Genomic DNA, 21,827 nt, shown 5'->3' with positions numbered 1-21,827 from the left:
ACCTCCATGTTTTATATACAGTCTGTGATGTAGTATGCCCAGTAACTTCAAGTAGCTAATGTTGGCTACAGCTGTGTTAGCAAACTTTAGATAAATCTCACTGTTCCATCACTCTTTTTTTTATGAATGCTACCGCTACGCCATGTTGTAACATTAGCCTGTGACTGATACTCATAGCAGTTGCTCAGCAAAAGTTACAAAGTCTCCCTTTAATGCTTCTGAAGGATGATCAATGCAAACTAATGGAAGAGGCAGCTAGCTAATTTGCAATTCCTGAGTTGCACACAACGTATGGGGCCTCAGGTGCTTTGCTTCACTTTTTCTAATGACTCCATTCATCATTGTGTCCAGTCATGAAACCTTTCGGCTTTAATCCCCCCTGATGGTTTGGACATGACTGAAGAAGATGGGCTCAGATGGAGGACAGGAGGGGAGTCTAGTGGAGTTTAACATTGGATTCCTACACGTCACTTCACTGCTCAACCAGTGTGCTAGATGGGGGTCTTAATCACCAGGGATACACACAGTTACATTATGTTGGGCTGCATTGCATTTTGGGGAATGTAGATATTTACTGGCAAAATTATTGACATTGTCCTGCAGTATTTTTTTCCCTGCTCTTTTTAATCTTTTAACTTATTTGTCTGTTTGTCTATCTGTGCACAACATCACTCAAAGATGTAAAAATGGGTTTGGATGAAATTTTCAGGGAAGGTCAGCGATGACACAAGAACCCAGTGACTAAATTTTGGTAGTGAAGTGGCTTACAGTCTGGATCCATGGATTTGTTAAAGATTTCTCTATCATTGCAAGATAACTGCAAGGCACCACAGTAATTATGACAACAACTGCCTGCTGACAATCACATGACTGCGATCCAACTACATGTCCAACTTATCAGGACTTATCCGTTTGAAGTTATACAACAGCTGAGCAGCCTTGGTGGAGTACTGCCCTCTCTGAGTCCTTTTCTTCTTTGAATCTGTTTCTCTTGAGTTGTCAAAGTTCAAATACTAAAATTCTGCTTTGTTAATTAACACAGTGAAGTAACTGGAATAAATGCATATGGTGAGTTGACAATTTATAGGTCTGGTGTATTACTGGATCTGCAAATCATTGTGGTTATTGGTATGAGTTTTTTTTTTTAAACGATTTGCAATAACAGAAAGGTATTTTTAAATGTGCTACTTCAGCTGTGTTGCAGCCCCCTCTTTCTATCTGTAGTCACTCTGTGGTCTTGAGAAACGTCCCACACACAGCACTCTCTGGCTGTTTACACACCACGTATCAACACTGAAGGATACGTGGAAAAAGTGGAAACATATATAAAGCAAAAATAAAAAAGCAATTTCAATTCAGTTTTTTTTTTCTTTTTTTCAAATGTTCTAAATATCAGTTGTCAGCCTTGTGGATTACTAATAGCTTTAATGCCTATCTCCTTATGGATTAACAATATGAACTTTTTCTGAAATGTTGCACATACTAATTTGTTCCTGCTTTGCTACAAATAGATCGGAGGATCATTGAGAGGACCATCTGCTTATTCAGTCTGTTAAAGTCTATAATTCAGACATGGATCATTTTGACTATAATGTTCCTTACAGCCTTATTTACTCCCATCACAGTGATGGAGACAGCCTCAGTATGTGCATGATATTTGTCATTCCTGTCTGACAAGACATCACATTAAGTGAGGCATAATTCATAATAATGCACCAACAAAATCTAAACTAATAGCAGTTCATCAAGCAGTCCAAACAATTAATATCTTCATTTATTTGTGATTTTCTAACCAGTGAAAATTCTTTCCTTGTGTTTTCTATTATGTAATTCATAGTTTAACTACTATTGGTGGACTTATTAGGCATTGTCCGGACAGCCTTGGTGGAGCACTTCGCTCTCAGAGTGCTTCTCTTGTTGTCACAGTATGGCAACAACAAAATTGAAAGTGCAGAACTCTAAGTGCAAAAATAAAAATAAAACAAACAAAAAAAGCACATAACATGTAAGACCATCCATATAGAAACTTTCATAAAAAACATTCTTATAAACATCCACTGAAAACCCATTAATTAAACACTACAATTTCAAAGTTACCCACTGCACAGTGTCTTTCAGAGCATGCAAAATAAGCAAAGGTTAAAAAAAATAGTCTTAAGAACCTACTCAGATGAATAACTTACTCTAACTTTGGATGACAGCAAATCACTGTTAAAATGTCAGCTTGAAATAGATTTTATTTATCACATTTGTTATGTCAGGGGTCATGCACTAATCTCAAACCAACCGTCTCATGATTAATCCACTTCTCTAACCTCTGGGATATCCATCACTAAAGTTCCCCAGTTATTATTTCTAGCAGCCCAAACTACTACAGCACACTAGAACGGCCGGTGTCATGTGTTTAGAGGGCAGTTTCCCGCAACCAAATGCAATCCCAAAAAACAATTGCCTGTCCTTGATTCTATTTTTAGCCAGTGAAAATAGCTCTCATTTAAAATCTGGCTACAGTCATTTCTTATGTGAGCACAGCAGCAGCAGCAGCTTTAACCCTGAGCTGGTAGCAGGCGTTTAGCAGAGCAGATCTGCTGCCAGTGGATGCTTCTACTGCCATCCCCACTGTTTACTGTAGCATCAATCAGACTCCTGCAATTATTGTCTGCCTGCTGTCTCTCATTGTGAAAACACTCAGTGGAGCTGACATCCTGTTGACAGACTGGACTGAAATTAAAGAGAAACTCTGGCCAGTTAAGGCAGACTCTCTCTCAGCTGCTGCTGGAGCCACACCTACTGTACCAGCGGGGTGTGTCTGCCTCTTAATGGAAAGGTCTGCCGCACACACTGCAAATACTGCGCACGTCCCACTTTATGAGCCACTTCTGCCAGTCCTCCTCCGATTTGTAGAGCTGTAAATCCTCTCAGAAATACATCTAACGTAGTTAATATAAGATGAAGTTGTGATCTACATAAAAGTGAGCAATGAGCTGAACTAAAATCACAGCTAGAAGCATCAGTCGTTCCGAATCCTCCTTCAAAGGTCACATTTTAGCGATGAGAAGCCAAGACAGGAAATGATTACAATGTGAGTTCAATCTCATCGCAGAACAGTGAGAAGTACTATATAACAAACGCTCCCCCTGACGCTGTGAAACTGTACTGAAGCAGTCGTGGTTTCCCAGAGACGCAGTTTGTCGGAGCGCAGCTCAGGACGCACCTGAACCTCCGGAGCGGAGCGCAGTGACGGTCAGTGAGCTGGAAACAGCCTCTCACCTGCTCCTCTGGACATCTGCCACGTCGGCTCTGATGGGGAGAGGGGCAGTGAGACGGAGTCCGCGTGGAGTAACATTTCTATCTCTTTGGCGTCTCCTGTGGATGATTGATTCTACTGGAGGGAGGCTCTCCAGACGCGTATATTTTTGAGCGTTTAAACAGCGACTTTTCAGAAGCCTTGAAACTCCGTGCGGGCTGTGAGCTCACTATTAATTCTTACTACGATGTCCCAGACCATCTGCGTGGAAAACTTAAAGGCATGCTGCATATTGAGGAGCGCGTACGTGCGAGCAACCTGAACCAGATGGACACAAACCCAACAACACACTGGGTAAGTCTGGCAACTAGGAATTTTGAGGGGTTTTCACATTTTATTTTAAAAGAAACATCATGTCAGATGTGCTGGCTTTATTAGATTTTCAAATGTTACATCACAGCAAACAAATACTGAACGAGGAAACAGCCTATTATGCCTCCCTTTTTCTGTCATAATGTGACAAACTCCCTCAATTTCCAAGTAATATCCCTTTGGTTTTCCTACAGGGAGTAGTGAAGTGACTGCAGCTGATAATGTTTTCAATTAGTGCTTTCATAATGTCCTCCTGGTATTTTTTATTTATTACTAAACACCCCTTTAATGTTCCTGGAGAGACTTTCAGAGGTGTCCTTAAGGTGCTTCATGGCATCTCCTACCACTCTGTTCCTATGGAGAGAGTTACAGGGGTACACTAAGCTGTTTTCTTTCATTTAGGGATGTTTAAATGCATATTAAATCTTCACCTTTGCTGTTTATGTAGCCTTTTCCCAGCAGTACTGGACTTTAAATCTGATCTGATTTGTGGGGGAGCAGTCCTAATGCAAGCTCCCCCTCCATCAGGTCTTACCTTTCAGCAGGATTGTCCCGGGGTAATTAGATTTCCCTGCCAATATTTGAGTCCATGAGTTCCACCTTAAGTAAGATGGGAAGCTTTTAAAACTGCTATCATGCTTTTCAGTGGAGCCTCACTCTTACTTTCTGGTATGGATTGTGCATATACATGTCAGTGCCTGCCCGCGCAGGGATCATAAACCTGTTGATGTGTGCATGCTGATGCTCGTGTTTCTTTCTGCTGAGCTGTAAATTCAAAGAAAACAGCCGAGGACCCACCACCACCCTGAATCCAGGGAGGATGAGCTAATGAGAAGTGATTGCGGTGAATACGGCAGTCCGCTCTGTCCCGTGGTGGTTTTCAGAACGTTGTGCATCAGGGTTGACCTGCAACCAAAAAAATCTACAGCAACTTATTTTCCTCATCAGTCTTCCTGCTCTGTAGCTGGAGGTGAGCTAATAGGAGCAGAGGGTTTGGTGAACAGAAAGCCCTGCAGACTCTTAGAGCCACGAGGACAGGAGATAGAAAGCTGCTGGGCTACTTGTGTTTTTGCAAAGGAACATAATGAGCCTGTTTTTCTGTTTGGAAGCGGGCGTCTGTTGCCCTTATTGCGTTTTTGTGTTCTGCCCTGATCTCCATCTCCGTCCTAATAACTGTGCTTCACATTCTTTTAGGCTCACCATCATATGGATCTTTTCCCTTTCTGCAGTTTATTGAGCCAATTATCTCCTCCTCTCTGTCTCACACTCTGGTACATCTAACCCTTTCAATGAGCCGATTGACACCGAGTGCCAGGCTCTAAGTCAGGTTTCATTTTCAATTAGGTATTGTCACGGTGCGTGTTACTCCTTTGAGGAGTGATAATGAGAGACCGAGTATATGGGTGCTGAAGGCTCCAGCAGTGGTGAAGTAGTATTTCTGGTGGGTCTGTACAAAAGTGAGTGGACCAAGTGTTCTCTGAAACTGACTTATGAAAAGTTAATATATTCAAACATAGCCAAACACAGCATTCTGCATCTCAATGCATTAAGCAACAGCACAGCGCTGCTCTATACAGCATACTCAGAGGGTGTGTGAGTGTCAGCTGTACACATGCTGTGCATAAGATTATGTAGAGAAACCTCTTTTGAAGCCTATCCAGGGGACGTTTTGCGCCGCTTATTTGCAACAACAGCAGGGCAGTTTCAGGAATCTTTATATTCTGCCTGATAAAAGAAATGCATAGAGAGAACCTGCAAGTCAAAACGTGGACACACATAACTAACATAAAGCAGAATTAACTGTGTTTTGTATGATGCTGCATACGGACAGATTGCACAGAACATGTACTGTTAACAGCAAAACCAGTCAACTCTGCATCGCCTTCACTATACTTGTTATGCTAACTTACATACTGCTTGAATTTTACTGCTAGCTATATATGGAGTATGTTTAATGTCAGAGCCGTACATCATAAGAGTAAACTATGAGTCAGTTTTTAATGTTAGCTTATACTTTGTTTGTGTCACATATCCTGTCATGCATGTATCCAAATGTGTGTTGTGTTTTCCTTGCTTTCCCACCCCTCCCTCTTCTCCCATCCCTCCCCCTTGCCCTCTTCTGTCCTTCTCAACCCGCCCGGCCAGCAGGCAGATGGGTCCCCCCTATTTAGAGGCGGGTTCTGCTCGAGGTTTCTTCCCTGTTAAAAGGGTGTTTTCCTTGCCACTGTCGCCTTTGGGCTTGCTCTGGGGGTCAGGCATATGGGTTCTGTAAAGCGTCTTGAGACGATTTGACTGTAATTGACGCTATATAAATAAAATTGAATTGAATTGAATTGAAAACTGCACACATTCCTCTGGACAGGAGGACCGTTCAGTGTGTCACGGTGCAGCGCACTCTTTGGCCCCGTAGCCTTGAAAGTTGTCCAGTAAAAATGAAATGAGGCTCACTTGTCTGGTGTTTGTCAGGAAAATGGCCTGTCAGCTCCTCTGTAGACATTTCTGCACATAGTACTAAAAACCATGTCCTCAGTTAACACTGCATTCCGAACAGAAACTGCCCACACCACTCGGTCCACTCTCCATAAAGAAACATTGTCAAATTTGGCTGCAAAGGTGGTTCATTACTGTCATTTCAGTTGAAGAATGTGCCTCTGTTAGGGGGTTGTAACAAGCACTTGTACCTCATTGTGAGATGCTGAGTATGAAAACATGTGTGTACAGTCAGTGGAGGAAACAGTTTTTTTTAACACAGTGAAACACCTTGTTCAGCCATCATCATGTAGAGTTAAAGGTGCAGTCTGATTCTGGGGAAATAGAGTTTAGATGAATGGCTGTTACCATGGTTATACGTTTAGCGTGTCCCAAATTTCACATCCTTCTTGTGCCCATGATATTATTTGAAATATGATCTTTTTGAGATGAATACCTTTTTAAAAATTCTGTCCTCTCAACCATCATTTTGCAAACATCTCTGTACGATAGATTTGGCTACTATGATGAGTGAAAAGTTTAGATTACATTTTGGTTTCAGTTATTTTTTTTAAAAAATTGTTGGTTTATTTGTTCTGTGCTTTCATGTCAGAGTACAATGAATCATTAATATGCAGAATTTCCAATAAAAAACTGGAAAATCTGTGGTGTTCTAAAACTTTTGACTGGTAGTCCATCTATCCACCATTATTAGTGTTTTTTCTGCTCATCGTGAGCAAATTCAAAATTTGACATCATTGTTTCCTAAAATCTGTTCTACATGTCCACACACATACACATAAACTGGAGTTTTTTTTGAAAATCTGCACTTCCAAACACGTTTGAAAAAGTCTCAGTAAGAGTGACCTAAAGCAGTTTTCATGTTAAAGAAAGGCCCAGACACAGAGGAGATATTTGTTTTGCATGATATCTATATTAGTGAGGACAAGTTAGTCGATATTTGAAAGGAAATTATTTGCCAAGTACTTAAAGACTTTCCCTGTTTCAGTTCTTTTTATCTAAAAACGACAGAAAAAGTGTTTTTCCCATGTTCTCAAAGACTGAGTGCCATTTTCCCTATTCTGAGCCACAATTAATAAATAAAATAATGGTCAGACTAATTGGTAGTTGCAGCCCTAACATTATGTCGTTCTGCAGTTTTTGCTACAAAATGTATTTTGATGGAAGTTGGCAGTGAACCGTGTGGGAGGGTCAGTGGTGTTCAGATCCGATTCTGGCTTTGTTGCTGGTCCCCAATTTATTCTGCAAAAGCAAATCTTCAAATAATTCAGCTCCAAACTCAGCAGTAGTGAAAGTGCTTTTTTGCGCTTTTAAAATAAGCAAACAACGGGCTTTGAGTTGGAGCAAGTCAAACCATTTAGGCCATTTATAATTCATACTGGAGAAAGCAGGCCATCCTGTTTTGCCAGTTTCAATTATGAACACTGGGTATTGGATCAATAATAAAGCATCTCTTTGAAGAGACAAAGTCCTGCTTTAAATCAGCAGCTCCTGCAACTTATAATCTAGCAATCACTCTCCATCTCCTCCATCAGTCGTACATATATATAATTATACTGTGAGAAGTACTTTTTCCATGATTATTACACTTCAAGAGAGACATTCTGCGTCATTCTAGATTCTAAAATCGTTTTCTCGCCACTGATTGCTGCGCTTGTTCTGCAGGCAAGAAACATAATTGTCCTCATATTTTTGAGTGCAGACTGTCAGTGACAAGAAAGCCACTCTGAGGAGACAAATCAGTAAGATTTAGGAGCCTGTCAGGTGATAGTTCAGTGTCATTCACAATCTCTGTGTCCCAAAATAGACGTCTGCTTCAGGGCTTTTACGAAGAGGAGGACTGAGAGGATGTGGGAAGGTGGATAGATCAGTCATGCATAGGTTCCAGATTTATGCAAAGAGTTACGTAAATTCTATTTGCATGAGCAACTGGTGGCAAAGGAACAATGCAGGATTCAAAAGTACTCTGTCTTCTTCAGGTCCTATTTCTGAAGAAGGAAGTAGAGAAAGGTACCAGCTTTAGGAAGGAATGTTTAAATCAGCTTCTCACGGAGCCAGATCCAGAAATAAAAATAGAGTACTGACACTGAGGATCAACAGGATGTGGCAAGAGAAGTTTGCATTAAAAATGAAAGCAAAGAACATGACCTTTGTGCTTTGTACAGATAAAACCACATCGATCCATCTATTATTGAGCGTCGATGCTTATTCCTCATTAAGGTTGCGGGGGCTTGGAGTCTATCCCAGCTGACTTAGGGTGAAGGCAGGGGTCAGCCTGGACAGGTCGACAGTCTATCACAGGGCTACACATAGAGACAGACAATCACACTCACATTCACACCCACAGATAATCTAGAACCACCAATTAACCTGAGCCTGTTTTTGGACAGTGGGAGGAAGAACCCAGAGAAACCCACACATGCACAGGGAGAAAATCTGGCACATGCTCACTAAAGGCTTATTATCTGCAGACTCCACCTTTAAAAGCAAAGACAAATATACAACATAGACACAAAACACACAGCAGTGGTTGGTTCCAGGTGGAGTTCCTTAACCTCAAATATCCGCACACACTCACTATAGATGTTTATAGATAGATAGATAGATGCTATAGTAAAGGCTCTGCATAGATTTATGTGTATAAATCTATCCGCACCAACAGATATTTTGCTTTGTGTTTCCAAACTTGCAGTCATCAGACCTGGGCAATGCTGAGTCAAGTACCATCATTTGGAACAATTTATCTGACTTCCAACTACCTGGAATACCAACTCCTTAAAGTCAGTGATTGTGATTGGATTTTCATTGAATATTTCGAATAAACATAAACAACAAAAGGATGAAGCTACAGCCACAGGGACAGGTAGCTTTGCTTAACATAAGAATTAGGAAACATGCAAATCAGGGTTTAAAAAATTTAGCCGATAAGCACCTTGTTTAAATTACTAAGAGGTTTCTCTTAGGTCAATAAATAGTTCTCAAGACGAAGAGGTGCAGCCCCTGATGTTGCTTGCTTTTATCAAACACCTTTTTGTTTTCCTTGTGCTTATTTTTATGTTTTTGTGTTTCTGATGAAGAATGAATTTACAAGCTGTTGCTTTATTGCTAACTTTTTGTCGTCTTCGGACAGAGCTCGAACAGTTGTTTCACCTGCTTCCTGCCTTCATGCTAAGCTAAGCTAACTACTTGTCTGTTTGCTTGGGCACGTTTGATGGACGGACATGAGAGCTGTTTCATGTAACTCTCAGCAAGAAAATCAAAAAGCTCCCCAAATGTCAAACAGCTTTTTTAATGAGGACGAAAAAATATTAAACAAAACACACTCTTTCAGACACATCCAGCTGCAGATGCTTTCATCTTGCGTTTAGTTGGTGAAAAATCTCAGATATTCACGTCCCAGTGTGTGACATGTTACTCTTTGATGGTTTTGGCTCCTCCTATGTAACTTCAATTTATTCTCTCTTCTGAAGCCACCCCTGGGTGCAGTGTCATCCTCAATAAACTGCTCCTGTCAGAAGCACTTTGCTGAGTGGCTGTAGAGGTGCTGCTCTCTGAACCCCTCCGTGGGAGGAAGCGACCTGTTTCAGAATAATTGGCCTCACAATAGAGGAGCAAACTCTGAGGAGAGCTGCAGGGCTTCTGCTCTTAATTTGTTGTGATGATGCTGCGAGCCTCCCTACATCCGCTGAACTGCCTCAGGCCCAGTACAGCCGTCATTCGCAAGCAAAGGATCAGTGGCTGGCCTGTTGCTACACTTATCTGGAATGCTTATCCAGATACACATGCTAAATAACACAAGAAATGTCTCTGCTTGTAAAGAAAACACAACTTTTAAAATGTTTCACTGGATCTGAGGAGTTTTTCAGAGAATGAAAAAAGACATGCACACAGACTGACATGTTTCTCTGTCTGATGACTCTGTTCTGATTCAGCAACAGCAGCAGGGAGTCGAACATCAGTGTCTCGATTGAGCCGAAAAATCCATCAGGACCTCCTCAAAGCAGGCATGTTTTCGCTTGATCGCGATAGATTCTGGGTAAATCTGTTCAGAAAGGTTTTACAAGTGCAGGGTAATGTTTTCTCTATAGAAACAGGTACACATGCAGTACATCTGAAAGTCATTCTGTTATCTGTGAATAAAAAGGCTCTGACACTATTAGATGTGCATCGTGTCCCAAATGGTCCTTCTCCCCACTGGACAACATGTTTGATTGTTTGTCACCAAAATGGCTTCCACCTGGTCAATCAGGTACTGTTTGGTCATTTGTCTGGTCAAACTGTCAGGTCTCAGTTGTCACCGTGACCAAGAATAAAGGTAGAAAAGCTACTCTTTCAAAGTCTGAGATTCATGCACAGACCATGACTCTTCAAAATGGTAGTGTCTACAGATACGGACCCGGACCCGTAGCCCACAGGCTACGGATACGGCACTTTCCATTTGCCAGACAGAAACGGACCCGTACGCGAGTCTCGCGAGTCAAGAAGCTGCTAACCACTGCAAACTGTTGAAAGGTAAGCAAAGGTTAAGGTTAGGGTTAGTGTTAGGGTCAGGTTTAGGGTCCGTACCTGTAGTACCGATGCTACGGGTCCGTACCGCTAGCGTCTACCGGGAGTCACGTGACCAGATCTCGTGTATCTGATTGGCAAATGGCAAGTTCCGTATCTGTAGTCCACAGGCTACGGGTACGGGTCCGTACCTCTATCCACAACCCTTCAAAATACAGGAAAAACTGGTCAGCAGGAAGCTCAAGCCCTTGGCAGAAGTATTCATTGGGTGCAGAAGTGGTGGCCAAAGTACAACAAAGGAGGATCCTTCAAAGACTTGTCTCGCTCAGGATGTCCATCTGACCTAACTGCAAGAGCCAAGGATTTAATGAGAAAGGCCAAGGGTACAAGACACCAGTCACGAGAAGATGTTTCTAAGAGCAATGTGCATCATTATTTAACAGAAACATCGGGGCTGAAAGCTTACAAGAGGCAATGTAGCCAGCGACTCACGAAATTGCAAAAGGAGAAGAGACTGGCAAAGAAGTACATAACTCTGACTTCAAAAGACTGGGAGAAATGAATTTTCTCTGATAAATGCCCGCTCTGTTTATTTCTGACACTGCTTCATGTCTCTCAGAGCTGCACATTGTGCCTCAAGGTACCACTGTTAATGCACAATGTTATACCAGCAACATTGTAGAGAAGGTACCACTTCCAATTTTGGCCAGGAGGAAAAAATCGATACCTGTGACTGAACGGAAAATCTTTAACAGACATTCAAAATTGGTATTTATGCAAGATGACGCCCCTGCTCACACTGCCCGTATGACACGGTGTCCATATAAAATAAAAAAATAAACAAAGCCTAAGCACATGGATTAAATATTGAACACATGTTAATGTCATGTGTTCCATATAGCAGCTGAGACTCTGCTTTTCTTCATATTAAGCTGTGGGTGCTGTGATTTGGTCTGCATGCTGGTGTACGTTTCCTACAGTATGTTGAAGAGGACTTTGTTCGACAGTTTGGTGATGAAAAAACCCCCCTAATAATTTCTTTGCGTTGGATTTGAGCCGCAGCATGACATCAAGTTGCTTTTCTCTGAGCTTCCATTGCAGTTAGACTTCAAAGAACATGTTTCTGACTTCCTCATCTAAAATTTGAAACTATCTTGAATTGTGAGTCTTTTTTAAAAGACTGTTTGCCTGTGTTCTGTTTCCAGTCAATCTAGAAAACAAGTTAAAAGACATGACGCTGGATGGTGACTGGGTGTCTACTCACAGCCTGAAGATATGATACTCAGCTGGACTGGACATGTAAGTGACATTTAATGTCAGAGATTTACTTGAGGCCAAATGGTGATTCTAAATGGTCTGTTGGTGTGAATGTGAGTGGGATTGTCTCTGTGTAGCCCTATGATAGACAGGTAACCTGTCCAGGGTGTCCCCTGCCTTCACCCTAAATCAGCTGGGATAGATTCCAGCCCTTAAGGAGGATTAAATGGTGTATAGATAATGAATGGATGGATCTATTTGAAAAAAAATGAAAGTAGCTACTATGAGGGGTCATCCAACCTCTTCTAAAATGTTTATAGCTGATCTGAAAGTTCTCATCTGAAAGCAGAGCAAAAAGCCTCCAGTCTGATGGCCTGGTAGCAGAAAGTACACGGGAAAAATAATCTGCATTTCTTTGTAAAATGTTTGACTGAAGCACTTTAGTGACTGTAGCTTTGTTTCCACCAAAATCCCCAAGAACTTGGAGACTTTCCAAGAAAAAAGATTCCTTCAGCACTTTATTATCTGCATTTCCACCATCCCATAAAATCCTGCAAAGATGAGCCCAATTTGAAGATTAGAAAAACATCAGCTGTCTCACTACATCATTTTCTGTGCACAGCAGGTCAAAAATGTTTACAACCTTAATAAAAATTTAAAGTAGAACCTCAAGTCTCATCTTATGTTAGTATCCAGATTGGAATCAGAGTGTGGAAGCAACAGTCTGGTAGGTCTCTTCACAAGTCTTCTCCTGTATAAATGCCTTGATTTCACATCGTAGTAGTAGTAGTAAAGCTCCTATGGTAGAAATGCATTAACTGTGACTATACTGACAGGTGTAGTATCTGGTTAGTAGGGTGCAACGGATCAAAAAACTCATGGTTCAAATCGTTTCGCGGTTTTGAGTCACAGATCGGATCAATTTTCAGACCGGAAAAAAAAGACCATTTTCTCACTGAAGTGAGTGCACGATGGGATCTCCTAACGTGGTTCAAGCACATTATGTTTAAACCCTGTGCTTTGCACCACGGAATATGGCCTCATGTCTGCAGTTATAAACACCCCAATAGCTTTTGGAATAGCTTTAGCCCGGTCGGACTCTGCAGCAAGGGGCTGTTTAAATGTCACTGTGATAAGCGATTGTTGAGCAGTCTTGGTCTTGGCTCCTGTCACCGAAACATCTGGGTGACGCCACTTCATATGGGTGGCCATGCTCGATGTATTTCCACTCTCATACGGCTTTGTCGTGCCACAGCGGCGACACACGTTATAGTTTTGTCCACCACCTTTCTTCCATCTTCACTATATTTTACAGGGAAGCCAAAATGCTCCGATACGGGCGACTTAAATGACGCAGAAGGTTTTTCCAAGTTCCTCTGCTCCTCCGCTAGCCATGACTACCGCAGCACTCAGCTCGTGTGGATTAAAAATGCACTTTCCACATGACCACGTACAACTTTTTTCCATCAACCAATCCGCAGATCACGTCCGTTCCGAACCGTGGAGAGCGATCCGTATGGATCACAGCTGAACGATGATCCGTTGCACCACTACTGGTTACAGGGCTGCCAACTTGTGACCAGACTTTAGAGAGATTTGGTTTGTGCGGGATGGTCATGCTGACATGGGGTCTGGGGTCCTCCCCCAGAAAATTTTTTAAATTATTGATCCTGTTTCCTGTATTCTGGTGTAAATTAAGAGCATTTTGCCCTTTTAAAATCTTATTATAGAGATAACATTAAGGGATAATAAAAAAAAAAACATTGAGCTTAAAAAAAGCAGAAAAAAAAACAGAGCAAGGGCAGGCAGTATTGAAAATGGTTCTTCATGTAAAATATGGATGAAAGTTCTGTGACTGGATGAGCACAACACATTTCAGCATTTTCCATAAATTTATGCATAATTGAAATAACTCCGGCAACCACTTTGTGATATTTGTCTTGGAGGATTTTAATGCACACACTCAACAGCTTCAAGCAGACCAGATAGCCAACTAAACAATAAAAAGTGCTGAAGCATAAACAAAACATACAGTGCCTTGTGAAAGTATTCGGCCCCCTTGAACTTTTCAACCTTTCGCCACATTTCAGGCTTCAAACAAAGATATAAAATTTTAATTTTTTGTCCAGAATCAACAACAAGTGGGACACAATCGTGAAGTGGAACGAAATTTATTGGATATTTTAAACTTTTTTAACAAATAAAAACCTGAAAAGTGGGGCGTGCAATATTATTCGGCCCCCTTGCATTAATACTTTGTAGCGCCACCTTTTGCTGCAATTACAGCTGCAAGTCGCTTGGGGTATGTCTATCAGTTTTGCACATCGAGAGACTGAAATTCTTGCCCATTCTTCCTTGCAAAACAGCTTGAGCTCAGTGAGGTTGGATGGAGAGCGTTTGTGAACAGCAGTCTTCAGCTCTGCCCACAGATTCTCGATTGGATTCAGGTCTGGACTTTGACTTGGCCATTCTAACACCTGAATACGTTTATTTGTGAACCATTCCATTGTAGATTTGGCTTTATGTTTTGGATCATTGTCCTGTTGGAAGATAAATCTCCGTCCCAGTCTCAGGTCTTTTGCAGACTCCGACAGGTTTTCTTCCAGAATGCTCCTGTATTTGGCTCCATTCATCTTCCCATCAATTTTAACCATCTTCCCTGTCCCTGCTGAAGAAAAGCAGGCCCAAACCATGAGGCTGCCACCACCATGTTTGACAGTGGGGATGGTGTGTTCAGGATGATGAGCTGTGTTGCTTTTACGCCAAACATATCGTTTTGCATTGTGGCCAAAAAGTTTGATTTTGGTTTCATCTGACCAGAGCACCTTCTTCCACATGTTTGGTGTGTCTCCCAGGTGGCTTGTGGCAAACTTTAAACGAGACTTTTTATGGATATCTTTGAGAAATGGCTTTCTTCTTGCCACTCTTCCATAAAGGCCAGATTTGTGAAGTGTACGACTGATTGTTGTCCTATGGACAGACTCTCCCACCTCAGCTGTAGATCTCTGCAGTTCATCCAGAGTGATCCTGGGCCTCTTGGCTGCATCTCTGATCAGTCTTCTCCTTGTTCCAGGTGAACGTTTAGAGGGATGGCCGGGTCTTGGTAGATTTGCAGTGGTCTGATACTCCTTCCATTTCAATATGATTGCTTGCACAGTGCTCCTTGAGGTGTTTAAAGCTTGGGAAATCTTTTTGTATCCAAATCCGGCTTTAAACTTCTCCACAACAGTATCTCGGACCTGCCTGGTGTGTTCCTTGGTCTTCATGATGCTCTCTGCACTTTAAACAGAACCCTGAGACTATCACAGAGCAGGTGCATTTATACGGAGACTTGATTACACACAGGTGGATTCTATTTATCATCATCAGTCATTTAGGACAACATTGGATCATTCAGAGATCCTCACTGAACTTCTGGAGTGAGTTTGCTGCACTGAAAGTAAAGGGGCCCAATAATATTGCACGCCCCACTTTTCAGTTTTTTATTTGTTAAAAAAGTATAAAATATCCAATAAATTTCATTCCACTTCACGATTGTGTCCCAATTGTTGTTGATTCTTGACAAAAAATTAAAATTTTATATCTTTATGTTTGAAGCCTGAAATGTGGCGAAAGGTTGAAAAGTTCAAGGGGGCCGAATACTTTCGCAAGGCACGGTATATATATATTTTTATATTAACACATTTTTTGTTTTGGCTAAAAAATGAAAAAAATATACTAAGAATAACCAATCAACAATTTGATTTAAGCAACGTGCACATCTCTGTTACCCATAAACGCCTAAAGTTACTTTCTATGACCTACTGCTTTAATATAGTTCCAGGAAAAGTTGCAAATCTATCTATTTATCAGTCAAAAAGATTGATAACTACATGGATACAATGTCATTGTTCTCTTAGTTGTAACATTTGGTTCCAACTATCAATGCAGTGTATTTCTCAAGCCAAACGCTTGAGTAAGTTGGTTCCATCTTTTTAAAAGGTGCTGTGCAACAAAATAGGTATCAAGATTATTCAAGGTTGGACGCGGTACTTCACACACAGCTGATTAATTGAAAAACAGTCAAGATACAAAAATGAATTCACATGCTGCAAAACACATTTTGCCAGTGATTTTCATGAAAACACCTCCAAATAAATCTTATGCTAATATGGTAAACTGACCAGGAGCCCTGAGCCCCTACTTAAGAGGTCCGTGTCATGTTTGTACACCACACACTCTGAGTCAGTCACACTAACCTGTATAAGCTTTATTCCTTCTTTTTCTCTGTGTGCTTGTTATTCCTTCTTGCATGCAATTAGTTGTCTGTATTGTGTATATTACTATAAATACATTAACTTCCCTCACCTTGGTTTCTACAGCTGTCTCCCCCTGCTTCATCCCTGCACCATGTGTCTGTGAATGTTGTTTTCTGTAAGCAACAGAAGTTGTAACTTTTTTTTGGTACTGATGAGGAACCGAAGTCTCAAATCATGGGCCAGAGTCTAAGACTTGCCTGTGTTCAAATCTTTAAAAAGCTTCTTTTAAGATCTTCAATAAAATCACTAGGAGAAGTCAGCAATTGAGGACAGCAGGATTTATTTTGTCGACAAAAAACCCAGGAGCATTCCCTAGACGTGATTTATTCCCATTGAGAAAAAACTGAGATACTGAGCTGTTATGCTGTGAAAGTTGGTCATTTCTACCACGCCTATAGGGCATTTTTTTGATAGACAGTTTTGACACCATTATGCTTTTCTAAATCTATTGGTCAGATCTTGGCATCAGGTTATCATATTTCACCCTGAGATCACACCCTACAGAGGACATTATATTGTCATTAGGTCATGCTTTACAGAGAACACGTCCAGGTATGTTCAGACTTTTGTTTCATCCCCCCTGTGCATCTTACTCCTATTGTTTTGTGACAGAGTTCATGCATATTATACCATTATGTGTTGTTAAGTTCCTTATGCACCTCTTTAAGAAGTTATATTGCCTTACAGTTACATCATTATGTTTGAGTACTTCATATATTATTTTCTAGAAAGCATATGATTGATCTTTACACCAAAATACATGTTTTACTTTATAATCTTCCAGCTGTGTGTGTGTCCTCCACAGACACACACAATATCACCAAAACACCAGTGATTACTAGAATCTTCATTATTATGCAGTTCATACATACATCGGAACTGTAATCTTCAGTTTTAATAGCATTTGCCATAATTATATCAACTTTTACTTTTAGTATCACATCCAGAAAATATTACACTACAGTACATGTTGTGATATAACTTGGATTGGTTGGACTGGATCCAGACCTTCAATCCTTACAGTAAAAGATCTGTAATATAACTGAAACATTTATTTATCTCTTCCGTCCTACAGAGACGTGCTGTGCTGCTGAATGGGTGAACAGCTCCCTGCCACCTCACATTCCTGGTGAAGCTCCCCACAAATCGCATTGTGCAGGACAGGGTCCCCCAGCAGAGTTGCAGGGATGTACCAGGAGGTGGCCTTCCTGGCTGGCAGCACCGAACACCAGTTCCCCACCTTCCGCTTTAAGCGTGTGGAGAACCCACAAGAGGTCACATCCAAGAAAGGTTTGTTCTACAAGCGAGCGCAGCTCCTGCTCCAGCCTCAACCCCGCCAGCAAGATGGAGCTGAGATGGGCCTGGCAGACGGGGCAGCCATCATCAATGTGGGGGGCATCAAGTACCACATCCCCTGGTCCACGCTGGATGAGTTCCCTCTGACCCGACTGGGAAAACTGCGCAGCTGCAGCAACGAAGCCGAGATCATGGACGTGTGTGATGACTATGACGGCAGCCGTAATGAGTATTTTTTCGACCGAAGCCCGTCTGCTTTTCGCATCATTGTGACTTTCTTGGCAGCAGGGAAGCTGCGGCTGCTGAGGGAGATGTGCGCTTTGTCCTTCCAGGAGGAGCTGCTGTACTGGGGGGTGGAGGAGAACAACCTGGACTGGTGCTGCCTCAGGAAGCTGAGGCTCAGGCAGGAGGAGTTCAAGGAGCAGCAGAGGCTGGAGGACGAGGAGGCCGAGCTCACCTCACCGCAGTCCTGCGAGGAGAGTCAGCAGCCTCCAGGAGGACCAGAAGAAACCTTTACGGGGGGCTGCATGCGGAGGCTGAGGGACATGGTGGAGAACCCCCACTCTGGTCTGCCGGGGAAGATCTTCGCCTGTCTGTCGGTGATATTTGTAGCCATCACTGCTGTGACGCTGTGTGTCAGCACCATGCCTGACCTCAGAGAGGAGGAGGAAAGGGTGAGTTCTCTTCACTAATAACTTGTCTTACAGTTTCTTATCTACAGGTTTAAATTACCCAGAAAGTCCAGACTAATTATTTAGTCTCTGGAATGACACTTTTTGAAATAATGGATTTTTTTCAGCAAAATCAGCAGCATTGGACAGCAAAATCATTTAGAAAACATAATTAAACAAGAAAGTGGCATATCTGAATTGTAAATGATCAGAAAGGATTCATTTCCAGTTTCAGAAAAGCAATAAAGCAGACAGTAGCTATGAATTATGGGTCCCACAGAGTGTTACTACATGCAATTCAACATTGCATCCCAGTGGCGTCTAACTGCAGGAAGAAACTTTCCAAAACATTATGCTAAACATATTTTCATGAGAAAAACCACAGTTCTGACTTAACACTATGTAAGTATGAAGGTAAGGGAACCCAGTCACAGGATTCCTTTCTCTTTTTTTTCAATATAGCCTCAAGGCTGTGCGTGCCTCACAGCAGCTGCAGTAGAATTCAGATTATGTTGATGCAGCAGCCCACATACTGTGTCTTTCTGCGCTTTATTGTAAATCATCGTGACACAGACAGAAGGCGAAGGCTCTGGAACGACAAGGCTTCCTCTCCCTTCACATGAATAGCACGTTGTTGTGTGAGTCCCCCCACTGTTTGTTTCTACATACATTCCTTCATAGCAACATGAGGTCCATGTTCTCCTATATGTGCAATAATTGACAGCATCCTCAACAAGAAGATGATAAAAAAGGCTATGTTTTCACACATCTTTAAATGAATAAATGGATGTGGGCTTCAGTCCTGTATTTGCAAAATCCCGCAGATATTCTCCCCATGCAGATGATTTTACTTGACCTGCTTCCAAAAATGAATATGAAATAAGCTCAAATGAATATGAAATAAGCTCATTATTGTTATATAAGACCATGATTATGCAAATTGTAGCCATGAAGTCCTAATCTGTACAGTTAAAGCTTGTTTTCGCAAACCTTCTCTAGACCAGCTGACCAGTGAACACAGTAAATGGGAATACATTTATTTATATTGTGTGCCATGTCCTTTTTGATGCCTCATTTAAAGAGATGGATTTTAACTGTACACTGTGTGTGGTGTCTTGGTATTTTGGTGGAATAATGAGATTCTGAGAATATGCAAACTAGAAAAACAGGACAAAATATCTTAATTCTTGGGAAAAGTGGTTCAGGAAATATGCACATTCACTCTCTTTTTGAGAGGTAAAAGCGCACGTCTTGTTCGTCTTTATTGAGCTGGTGCCTGGTTAGCCTAGCTTAGCATAAAAACTGGTTGAAACGAGCCTGGTTTGGTTTTGTAAAAATGGGTCTAAAATTAACTAATTGTTGTTTTGTATTTTATCGAAAGAATAAGGTCAGTTTTTTTTCTTTGGGACTTTCCATATGCTAATTTGTTATCCATGACATCATTCTGTTTAAGTATGTGTCATCAATATTCAGTTACATACTCTTTATGTAGACTTTATTCTGTGAACGATTAGTGATTGGACATACAACTGCAGTTTATTCCAGGGCACATTCTGATTATTAGCAATCAAAGGCAGCAAAACCAAATCATTTGCAATAAAAAGTCTTTATGCTCATGAGCTAATCGCATTATAACACCACATAAAGAATGGACAAAAGCCCATTTACCAAATTATATAATTACCAAAAACAATAGACCCTTTAATGACCCATGTCACGAATGACGTCACAGCTTTAGCTGGAGGCAAAAGAGGAAGCCCGCGGCCCTGACCGAAAGGCGAAAGACTGAGGGACTAGGCTCTATCAACTATTCTAAAATGTCGTCCTGCTGTGTTTTTGGATGCCAGAATAGGAGGAATGACATTGGCGAACGCAAATTAAAGTTTTATAGGATTCCACCGAACACTCATGCTCAGAGGGAACGAAGACAGTTGTGGTTAAATGCACTGAGGCGAAAAAACTGGACAGAGACGATCAGCTGCAGTCAATTCCAGCCATTTTCAGTACAAAAAATCGCTAATATTCTATTTGTAAATAAAAAAAATATGACGAGAAATACAGGAAATATTGGACGCGCATCGCTAGGTGCTTTTCCTTGAAAATGACCGATTCGTGGATTATATACCGACTTCAAGACATGTTTTGGACAAAATAGTTTACTGGCTTGTGTCTTCTGGATGTCCAAGGTTGGATTATGGCCGTTTTTTGTGGAATATTTTCATCAGTGTGTAATAATGAACCCGGAAATGTGAGTCGCGCTGTGTACGTTGAAGCCGTGTATAGAGAACGGATGGATGGATATTCGTTGTTTGTCGGACAAATGTGTTTATATTGCCCGCTGTGGTAATCACATCTGAAAGTGGTTTAAACCGGCGGATTCATGAGAATCTAAGCTTTCCATCGGCGTATAGTGTTGATATAATCGCGTTGCAGCCTTCGGACATTCTTGAAATTCCTATGCAAATCAGTAAGTGTACCGCCGGCGGTACACTGAAGTTTAACGGGTTAAAAATGCTCGAGGTTGCAGCGCAAACTCCCAGCGCAAACTATATACTCCCAGTCCCGCTTGACTTCTCGCTCCGCTTTTGCCTCCAGCATAAGCCCCGCTCACAAAAAACGTCACAATGTTTGTAAACAAATAAAGGGTCTATACCAAATGCTTCCTTGACTTGCAAAGACTCTATATATGGTCACAGCAAAAACTGTACTGGCAATTTTAATTACATTATCGGTCAAGTTCCATATGTGTTCATTTGTAGTTTTGATGCCTTCAGTGAGACTCTACAACATAAATAGTCATGAAATTAAAGAAAAAACATTAAGTGTGAGGGTGTGTCCAGATGTTTGACCTGTATTGTAAATCACGGCTGTAATGTGCCAAAGTTTCAACTTGCTAGGTAGAAGTTTCTGAACATGATGATACTTATGCTTTATAGTCTCTGGCCTCTAATTAGGTCTGAAAGTGAAATCAGAGCATGTCCACTTGTGGCTGCCTTTAGCTTTCATCTTGCAGGAAGAAAAATATTTGTACCTCAGGCTTTTGTTCCCACTAACTACACATGTTGTCACGGTCCATGACAAGTGGAGCAAAAAAGCATATTAAAGCTGATGACGTCCTTCTACGGAGCCTTTTCATGTCCGCTTTTGTCAGTGAGACTTAAGAAAAGCCTTGGAGATCAGTGTCTTTCTATCGCCTTTGTATCGCCTCTTGAGTGACATCGGCAGACCAAAGTATGGTAGGAAAAACACCCTGCAGCTTCTTCTTCTGTCAAAGATACTGCATATCTTCATCAGTGAGGCTGTGGAGGGAGTGGGACCACTTCAAAGGGAAAGTCAATCAGGAAAACTAATTGGAAAAGCTCAATGAAGACCCTCTTTAACATAACCTCATCTTATGTTCAATTAAGTGTTGTCTGTCATTTTGCACCTTTACCAATCCCCAGCTTTAATTATTTGAATCAGTGGAGAAATGATTAAGGGTGCACTATATTTCAAACTGCGGACAGCTGAAAACAGTGTCTCTGTGACACCAATTAACCACCCAGAGATTCCTGAAATGTGTCGCTCCTCCATGGAGAGAACCGTGGTGGTGATTCATTAGGAGTGGGAAACCTATTTGAACCAGCTATGGGAGGCTACCCCAAAATACAAGGTTTATGGTATAATGAGGTGGCCGTGTCATTCTTGGAA

General features: G+C 41.5%; 1 protein-coding gene across 2 annotated transcripts in view; it reads left to right on the top strand.

The window, feature by feature from the left end:
* The first annotated feature begins 2,825 nt into the window (after positions 1–2,825).
* Positions 2,826–21,827, top strand: part of kcng2 (potassium voltage-gated channel, subfamily G, member 2) — a 37,848-nt gene continuing 18,846 nt past the window's right edge. Inside the window, exons 1-3 of one of the 2 annotated variants that reach the window (XM_051955764.1) lie at positions 2,827–3,601; positions 11,821–11,914; positions 17,246–18,140. In XM_051955764.1, coding sequence (XP_051811724.1) covers positions 17,358–18,140 — 783 coding nt within the window. In that variant the 5' untranslated portion in view covers positions 2,827–3,601; positions 11,821–11,914; positions 17,246–17,357. Of the gene's footprint in view, positions 3,602–11,820; positions 11,915–17,245; positions 18,141–21,827 lie in introns of both variants that reach the window. The other variant, XM_051955765.1, reaches the window with a different exon arrangement.

The sequence above is a fragment of the Acanthochromis polyacanthus genome, chromosome 11, assembly GCF_021347895.1.
Source record: "Acanthochromis polyacanthus isolate Apoly-LR-REF ecotype Palm Island chromosome 11, KAUST_Apoly_ChrSc, whole genome shotgun sequence".
Classification (NCBI taxonomy): domain Eukaryota; kingdom Metazoa; phylum Chordata; class Actinopteri; family Pomacentridae; genus Acanthochromis; species Acanthochromis polyacanthus.
The sequence above is the reverse complement of the archived record's forward strand: the minus strand, read 5'-3'. Positions and strand labels throughout refer to the sequence as shown.